The 10,217-nt window shown below is 37.5% G+C and overlaps 1 protein-coding gene across 2 annotated transcripts in view; it reads right to left on the bottom strand.

Moving 5' to 3' along the window:
- RAD51B (RAD51 paralog B) overlaps positions 1-10,217 on the bottom strand; it is a 627,537-nt gene that overhangs the window by 590,482 nt on the left and 26,838 nt on the right. For both annotated transcript variants that reach the window (XM_010846706.1, XM_010846705.1), the window contains exon 5: positions 7,314-7,450. In XM_010846706.1, the coding sequence (XP_010845008.1) occupies positions 7,314-7,450 (137 nt within the window). The remainder of the gene's footprint in view (positions 1-7,313; positions 7,451-10,217) is intronic.

The following is a 10,217-nucleotide window of genomic DNA, read 5'->3' on the forward strand; positions in this document are numbered from 1 at the left end:
TCCGGGAGTTGGTGATGGACAGGGAGGCCTGGCGTGCTGCAGTTCATGGGGTCACAAAGAGTCGGACACAACTGAGCGACTGAACTGAACTGAACTGAAAGTGAAGAAGACTGGATTCAGATCAAGGTTTTTATTAGTTTCCCCTGTTACTTCACAGCTCTCATATAAAAAGAGAATTAAAAGCTTTACATTAGTGACCACATGCCAATTTGAAACAATACACAAGCTTAATGTTAAAAAAAAAGCTTTTCAAAATTCTAGTTGAAATCTAGCATAATAAATGTGCTGAAATATGTTTATGGTTTCTCAAAGCTTCTTGCACACATGTAATACTTTCCTGTTCATTAATTCAGTATGTACTTGCTCAGTACTGTGGTATTACGAAGTATAATAATGTGAACCTATTAATTCCTTACAGATTCCAGAATATTCCAAAGTTTTGTTTTAGTGATAATAAGTACTTATGAATAATTTTTATTTTCTATCACAGAAATCGTCAGGATCTCCCTCACCACTAATTTACCTGGATTCACAAGTGATAGGAGAGCTGGAAGTGAACCAATAAAAACCTAATCAGACTCAAGAAGCCATCTCATAAACTGGTAAAAGGGAATTTATCTCCCTTACTGTTTGTCTCCTGGATCAAAGATCCTGGATTTGTCAGTCAGTCAGTCAGTTCAGTCGCTCAGTCATGTCCGACTCTTTGCAACCCCATGAACCACAGTACTCCAGGCCTCCCTGTCCATCACCAACTCCTGGAGTTCACCCAAACCCATGTCCATTGAGTTGGTGATTCCATCCAACCATCTCATCCTCTGTCGTCCCCTTGTCTTCCTGCCCTCAATCTTTCCCAGCATCAGGGTCTTCTCAAATGAGTCAGCTCTTTGCATCAGGTGGCCAAAGTATTGGAGTTTAGGCTTCAGTATCAGTCCTTCCAATGAATACCCAGGACTGATCTCCTTTAGGATGGACTGGTTGGATCTCCTTGCAGTCCAAGGGACTCTCAAGAGTCTTCTCCAACACCACAGTTCAAAATCATCAGTTCTTCCGCACTCAGCTTTCTTTATAGTCCAACTCTCACATCCATACATGACCACTGGAAAAACCATAGCCTTGACTAGACGGATCTTTGTTGGCAAAGTAATGTCTCTGCTTTTTAATATGCTATCTAGGTTGGTCATAACTTTCCTTCCAAGGAGTAAGCGTTTTTTAATTTCATTGCTGCAATCACCATCTGCAGTGATTTTGGAGCCCCCAAAAATAAAGTCAGCCACTGTTTCCACTGTTTCCCCATTTACTTGCCATGAAGTGATGGGACCAGATGCCATGATCTTAGTTTTCTGAATGTTGAGCTTTAAGCAACTTTTTCACTCTCCTCTTTCACTTTCATACTAACTATCAAGTAGGTAGATGGTCCTAAGACTACACTGCCATTGCCATCAGAATCAGCCAAAGTCAAGCTATCACTACCACTACATGTTGCTCCCTCTTTCACTGGTTCAGAAAAACTGATGTTCTGAGTAGTTTGGTAGGAATTAAAGGGCACTAATGGTAGAGTCAGAGAAGGCAATAGCATCCCACTCCAGTACTCTTGCCTGGAAAATCCCATGGGCAGAGGAGCCTGGTAGGCTGCCATCTATGGGGCCGCACAGAGTCGGACACGACTGAAGTGACTTAGCAGCAGCAGCAGCAGCAATGGTAAAGTACCCGGTACCCTCAGAAGTGACTTGCACCCTAAGTAGAAAACTTCCTTCAGATCTAAGCTTGGCCATTGCTTCCACATGGTACCAACACAACATATACCTCTCCTTTGCATACTTAGTTAAAATAGTTATAATTTTACATTTTTGTGATTAGTTGATTGTCTTCGTCCCCTATTGCACTACATCTTTCTTCTTGGTTTTCAAGCTCTTCTGATTTCATGACAACTCAGGAATGTCCACTTCTGCCTCTTACAGTTCCAGTTCTATATCCCTCCTCCCCAAGTCGCCACCTTCCAGGGCCCTGAATTCAGCTTCCCCAGATCTCCGGCTTCCCCAGATCTCCGGCTTCCCCAGATCCTTCAGCCTTTCTCACACACAGATCCACTTGCAGTCCTAAGACCTGGGTTTATTCTCCTTTATCCACTTTATTTCTCACAAAGTTTTATTTCAAAAATTACTATTACTACTTACCATTCATATTACCTTCCTTTTTTATTATTAACCTCCAGCTCCATCTTTTCTTCTAATTATCCCCAATAGGGACAATATAGTATTTATTCAATATATGTATACTGGAATTTTCATGGCTGCCAAAATTTCCATAGACAGTTCACTAATCTATTTATCCATATTCTCAAGGTGTATATAGTATATAGCATCTAAAACTATATCAGACCCTAATCAGAAATCCAATAGGTAAAACAAATAAAAACAGACTTTTCCTGAATCAATCAGAAGAAGGGGATTCAGAATTCTGCCGCATTCCCCTCTCCCCAAGGCAGTCCCTAAGTACCTGAGGGTTTAGCACCAGACTATAGTATTATCTGGGCTTCCCTGATAGCTCAGTTGGTAAAGAATCCTCCTGCAATGCAGGAGACACCGGTTTAATTCCTGGGTCAGGAAAATCCACTAGAGAAGGGATAGGCTACCCACTCCAGCATTCTTGGGCTTCCCTTGTGGCTCAGCTGGTAAAGAATCCACCTGCAATATGGGAGACCTGGGTTTGATCCCCGGGTTGGGAAGATTCCCTGGAGAAGGGAAAGGCTACCCACTCCAGTATTCTGGCCTGGAAAACTCCATGGACTGCATACTCCATGGGGTTGCAAAGAGTCGGACACAACTGAGCGACTTTGATTTTCATACTATTATCTAATTATTAACAGTATGGAAATATAATTGCAGTCTGTGATGAACATGTATGATTAACATACTGCTCAAAGTCATATAAAAATAAGCTAGCTAGTGCACTGTTGTAAAAAATATATATAACTAATCATCCCAATTCATTCCAAAGTGCTTTTACGTACATCACCCACAAGGGTTTCTTTTTTTAAAATAAATTTTAAAATTTTTACTTTTATTTATTCTTTTTCATTCTATTTATTGTTTTCTTCCTCCTTCTTGATAAAAAGATATTCAGCAATTTATTGATAGAAAATATTTTCCACTTACCCTAAATTCCCTAGATGTGAATCCTTTAATCTTCCATCATATTAATCCTTCAATTTACTTTCTCATTTGCCTTTTTCCAACAAGTTGTTTGTAAACACAAAATGGAGAGAGTGCTCCATATAGAGACATACAGAAAGCTAAAAATATTCCTTTTTCAGTCTTATTTTTCCTGCTTTATATCTTTTCCAAGTCTATAAACTATCCCAGCTGTGGCAGACACTGTTAATTACCCACCAATATCCATTTCCACTTCTTGCCTGCAATGTGGGAACCTCAATTTCACTCAGGCAGTAATGTTAACCAGCCCCATCAGACTTGTTACAAATATTTCTCCCCTGATTTTTCCCTCCTCCTTTGCATGCAAGGGTGACCAACTGAGAAATCTGGAGAAGGATTCCAAAGCATGAAAAGAAAATCAGCAGAGAAGAAGAGGCAGCTATTCTGAAAAATATACTTTCCTGATTAAGATATAATGGCTCTTTCTCATCTCACTGACTGGAACACAGAATGGATATAATGCCGAAAATGTACCAGCCCTAGGTCTCTACCACCACTGAGAAGCAGAACCACTGCCAGCAACTCAGGTCTTCCTGCTATGAGAGAAAAAATAAACCTCATGTTGTTTAAGCCACTATTCTTTGGGTATTCAACTGCTTGCAGGAGAAAGCTTTCCTGACCTACCTTTCCCAGCAACACCAAACAGGGATCAAACACTCTTGTAATAGCACAAATGAAACATGACCAAGCAGGACAGAGCTGGTGCCACTCTGTAACCCACTATGTCCAACTCCAGAAGGCACTATAAGAACACAAGTCTGACATCTATACAAAAGAGCACCGGGACCTTTGATTCGATCTGACCCTAGCACTAGATGACTACACTTTTCAAGCCTTGTGAAGAATAGACTAGAAAAGTAAAAACAATATAAATTTCAATCCTTGTTTTCAAATAACCTTCATAAGTTCCTTGTGAGTTAGGAAACATTATTAAGTGACTGAAATCACTTCAGCAGTGTCCAACTCTTTGTGATCCTATGGACTATAGCCCACCAGGCTCCTCTGTCCATGGGATTCTCCAGGAAGAATACTGGAGTGGGTTGCCATTTCTTTCTCTAGGGGATCTTCCCAACCCAGGGATCGAACCCACATCTCTTATGTCTCCTGCATTGGCAGGTGGGTTCTTTACCACCACCACCACCTGGAAGCCCCTATAAACTGGTCATTGGATCTGAAACCTTGATCACTTTCTGATTTGATTATTCTTCCATCAGGAAGTACCAAAATGGCTGGTTGCCTTGTGATGTCAGCATGCTTTTCTGTTTATGAACCATTTTTATTCACACTTCTGACACCAAATGTGTAGGTTTTCTATACTAAGCAATTTTCCAATTCCCTATGGACACTAACTGTGTGTCCTGCAAGTCAGTTCAATTCCAATACTAACTACTAGGAGTTAACTCAGACCCCATAGATTAAAGGCTCAGACTCACAAGACTGCCCCGACCTCAGACATCAATCACAAGTCCCAGACCTCTGTTACTTCACACCAACCAGCAATAAATTGAGAGCACCACCTGCCCCCAACACCTCAACAGGTTCACCAACCCAGAAGCTCTACAAACTCTATCAATTAGAGAGTTTTGGAAGATTCCATTACATGGGCATGACTGAAATGCTGATTGATCCAATTCTAGTCCTTCTTCCCTGCTCAGAGACTGGGGAGGTAGGACTGAAAGTTCAAACCTATAATTACATGACAGATTCCTCTGGCAATCAGGTCCATTTGGATGTAATCTAGAGGGCCATCAAGAGTCATCTCATTAGCATAAATCAATTATGGTTGGAAAGGGGGTAATTATGAATACAAATGATGCTTCTTTCAGTTCTATCACTCAGGAAATTTCAAAAGTTTTAGAAGTTCTTTTGACAGGAACCAGGATGACTACAAAACACATATTTATTATATCACAATATTCAGTGCCTAGATCCATTAGATTTTTAGGGTTTATAATTTGGTGATATTCTATTATTTCTTCTTCATTTATTGTCTGTAAAAAAGACATATTTGCTACTTAGTATGGAGAAGGAAATGGCAACCCACTCCAGTGCTCTTGCCTGGAGAATCCCAAAGATGGCAGAGCCTCGTGGGCTGCCGTCTATGGAGTCGCACAGAGTCGGACACGACTGAAGCGACTTAGTAGCAGCAGCAGCTACTTAGTAATATTTATATAGAAAACAGAATAAATGCTTAATTTCCCTTTTTATAAAAACTAATTTTCAAAATAATAAGTTGCATCTCCAGAATTCTCCAAGGATGATCAATTTGTTGCTTTTCATTCTTAATATTACAGACTCGTGAATTTAAATGTATTTCATGTATCTTAGTCTACTTCTATTATTGTTCTATTGGTAATCAATTTGTTTCATCTTTGGCTAGTGTGAGCTCCTCAGGTTGATTCTTAAGTCCTTCTGATACTCCTGTAAGTAGTCTTCGATAGCTCTCTTGATATCTGATGTTTCAGATTCAACTTATAAACCTCCTAATACTCTGATTGAACTTCAGATCAAATAAATCTTTTGCCTCTTACTAAAAAACAAAAACCTTCTGCTCCATACCTAGAATTGGCCATTCCCCTATGGAACCCTAGTTCCTTTTAGTAGGAAATGGTATCTGGATTCCATGATCTGAGAGTAACACTTGTCAATTCCCTCATTTATCAAACATTTTCTGAGTAGCCAGTATGTGCCACTTGTAGGATTTGGCTTTGAAGATACAAAGATGTAACACAAACTTAAACAGCTGACAAACCAGTGGTATATACTTAGGAAGAAAAGATTATCAAGAAGTGTGCTGCTGCTGCTAAGTTGCTTCAGTCGTGTCCGACTCTGTGCGACCCCATAGACGGCAGCCCACTAGGCTCCTCTGTCCCTGGGATTCTCCAGGCAAGAATACTGGAGTGGACTGCCATTTCCTTCTCCAATGCATGAAAGTGAAAAGTGAAAGAGAAGTCACTCAGTCATGCCCATGCTTAGCGACCCCATGGACTGCAGCCTATCAGGCTCCTCCGTCCATGGGATTTTCCAGGCAAGAATACTGGAGTGGGGTGCCATTTGTAGAACAAAGCAAACAAGCTCTAGGCAAAATTTGGAATTTACCTGGTCAGGGAATACACTTTGATCTTTGTAGTACTCTTAGAGAAAAATAAGGAAGATTCATTGTAATACAATTAGAGAAAGACTCAAAGAACTATACCTATACTACACCTTGGCTGAGAAAACAGAATTGAATCAGTTTCCAGATGTATAAAGCACTCCTGTTTATGAATGTCTATCAGAGTAGCAGAAGAGGAGACCAGACTTATCTTCAGATTTACAGAATTACATAAATGACTGAATACCTTTCTCACAGAATGTTAAAACAAAGGTCCTTGCCAAATTAAGGAAATCTTTTCTTTCTAAGCATGCATATACTTACTATCAGTATTTCCTGCATTTAATACCACATTATTTCAAAGATTAAAGTAAAATAATGTTCAATAAAAAATGTTTTGAAAATTGCAATTTTTTTCATTCACAAATATTTTACTTCCAACTAGAAATTACTTACAAAACACTTTACCTTTTGTCTTTCTTATTAATCTTCCCTCTTCTCCATTTTCTACTTACATTTCTCCCTCTGTTTCTTAAACTTGTTTCTTCCTGACTTTGTGAAAAACACAGCTTATCCAGAAACTCCCTTTAAACCATAACAAAGGGATAGAAAAGGCAAAAAGAAAATGTTTCCTGGAGAGTTAGGGACTTTAGGAAGGTTAAGACCTCTGTATAGCACAGTGAACTCTGCTCAATGTTATGTGCCAGCCTAGATGGGAGCCGGGCTTGAAGGAGAATGGATACATGGATAAGTATGTCTGAGTCCCTTTAATATTCACTTGAAACTACCACAACATTGTTAATTGGCTATACATCAAATTAAAACAAAAAGTTTAAAGTGTGAAAAAAAAGAATACGCTTCCTGTGTCAATTTTAAAAAGAAAATTCCTTTAAACCTGTATCTATTAACAATATATTCTCAAAAGTAAATATTAATCTGTTTGTAAATATTTTATGCTGTATATGTTACAAAAATAAAGCATTATAATAGAAAATAAAATCTCCTACCTTTCAGCACTAAATGCTGACTCTGTGTCAATGTACACAACAGCTCCTTCTAATCCTCCCATGTTGGTAGGTAATGTAGCCAAAATGCTCATCATTATACAAAACTGAGTTTTTCCACAACCTGGGGGACCTGTAATCTAAAAAAATAAGAAGAAAAAAATATTATTTGTATAAACATCACAATCTAGTTAAAGCAAAACCCTTTTAAGAACTTGCCACAGTTCAACTAACCTGGGTTCCCAAAGGGAACACTGTTAATACAACTCTTAAGGGTTCCCTGATAGCTCAGTCGGTCAAGAATCTGCCTGCAATACAGGACACCCAGTCCAATTCCTGGGTTGGGAAGATCTACTGGAGAAGAGATAGGCTACCCATTCCAGTATTCTTGGGCTTCCCTTATGGCTCAGCTGGTAAAGAATTCGCCTGCAACGCGGGAGACCTGGGTTCAATCCCTGGGTTGGGAAGATCCCCTGGAGAAGGGAAAGGCTGCCCATTCCCGTATTCTGGCCTGGAGAATTCCATGGACTTTATAGTCCATGGGGTCACAAAGAGTCGGACATGACTGAGTGACTTTCACTTTCACTATATATATAATAAAAGAACTTCTCCCCTATGCATCTGGATTAGTACTAGGTATGGACCATCCTTGGGAGAAATGAGAAAACAGTCACCAAAATCATCCCTGTGTTGTGCAAAATTCAGATGAAAAACTTTGGTTGAGAAAGGCTTGAGGATTCATTGATACACTCACAACTTGAAGTTCTATATTTTTTCTCAATAAGACATTTATAGAAAGCTCTGAAAATATTTAAGAGGCTTTAATAATTGGTTTAACATTTGTTATGAATTGGCCTTTCAAAACAATTTTAAATTAGTCCCATTTAAAGGTACTTTGATCGTTAATATTAATAAAGTATTTAAGAGTAAAAGGTATTGATGTATACAATTTTAAATGGTTTAGCAAAGGAAAAAAGTGTGTGTGTGTGTGTGTAGAAGAGAGATAAAGCAAATGAAACAAATTCAACAACTGCTAAATCTAGGTGATTCATACTTTGAAGTGTATATTTTAAAAGTTTAGTTGTTGGAAAGCTATTTGAGACTATAAAATCTGAAAACAAGAGGGCATAGATGGAAAAGAATATGCCTAGGACATTAATCAAGGCATATTTGAGTCCAACAGGAAGTAGTTAACAAAAATTAATTTGAAATATTTAAAATAACCCCTTTAAACATACTGTTTGTCATACTGGCTACGGCATCCAGATTTTCAGAACCAAAACACTATCCCTTTTGTGAGAATAGCACTAATGAATAATTTTTCACAATAGGAAGAAGGGAAAAGAAAAAGGAGAAAAGGAGGAGAGAAGAAAATCTGAGGTAGAGACGAACAGAACTCTGAGCTAAACTGAGACACACCAGATCTGAAGACACTGTCTCAGGTATACCAAGAAGCAGGAAGAAATGAGAAGTGATGACACAGGAGTCTAAATCACCTAGGCCAGTGGTTCTCAAACATGACTGAGCTTAAACTCACCTGGCAAGCTCATTAACCAGCATTTCTGGTTAGCCATAGGTCTGGAAGGGGACCTGAAAATTTATATTTCTAATAAGTTGACACCAATGCTGCACATTTGAGAACCAGTTATAGAACTTAGACTAAAGGTAAACTTCATTTTTCAAAGTTTAACGTTGAAAAAAAACAAAGGCTCACAAGCTAGAAACCATGTGTTGATTTATAATCTCTAAAACAATGATTTAAACTTTTAGTATAAATAATTGCTGCTAGCAATAACACTGTGCCAGATCAGTGATCGGTGAAAATGCCAAAATTCTTTGATTACATACTCCAACAAACACACCCAAAAAAAACAAACACAAACAAAATTTTATTACAATCCTCCAGTATATGCATATGTATTATATATAAACTATTTTACTAATACATTATGGACAGTAAAAAATACACATAGAGATTAAAAATAAAAGATTACAAGCATTTAAAAAGTTTCATATATTTTTCATTTAAAATACAAATCAATAGTTTCATTGCTTTAATTAAGAACTTTTTTTGATAAAAATATGCCATAAAGAAAGTAAAAAAGATGACTTATAAATTTGAAGGTTACATTTGTGGTATATGTAAGTGACAAAGTAGTAATATCTAGAAACATAAAGAATACTCATATTTTATATATTAGTTATACAGATCTTTTCAATCTAATAAACAATGAAAATAAATGAAGTTATGTACATTGTTTTTAAAATACTGATTTAACTATTTTGTAATCCAGCAACTGAAATAGTTCCTAAGTTCTGCTTATTGTAGTACTCAATTGTAATGTCTCTGTAGTTGAGAAAGGATAATTGCAAAAGCTATTGTTCAACTTTGGCTAATAAATGGTCATTTTCCCTCGGGTCAATTAATTATTCTTGCAAACCAATCAAGATGTATTACACTTTAACATTTTTAAAAATTGATTTCAAAATCAAATGAAACTATTTGGAAGATTTCTTAACAGTTTAGAAAATATTGTTAGAGTTTTTTCACAAGATACGTACATCTTTGAAGACAAAAACCACGTCATAAAACATTTCCAAGCAGAAATTTGAATAATGTTCTGTATTTTGATCTCTGTCGTTTAATAAGCAGTTACTTTCTCACTCATTGTAAAAATATCACCTTTACTTTGAAGGGATGGAATAAGAGTGTTCCCTTGGTTGGCTGACTGCCTGATTTGCAATCTGCTAGGTGGCAAGTTACACAGTCACTTGTTTTACAAAAAGGATCAACAAATTTGACTTTTCATTTTAAAAAAGTTTCACCCATTTTTAAATTCAACAGCTTTTTACAATCTTTGCTGAGAGATAACCAAAGAAGTTCTTGTGATTCAAATGATTTTCATG

Source organism: Bison bison, unplaced genomic scaffold, assembly GCF_000754665.1.
Source record: "Bison bison bison isolate TAMUID 2011002044 unplaced genomic scaffold, Bison_UMD1.0 scf7180017864239, whole genome shotgun sequence".
NCBI lineage: Eukaryota > Metazoa > Chordata > Mammalia > Artiodactyla > Bovidae > Bison > Bison bison.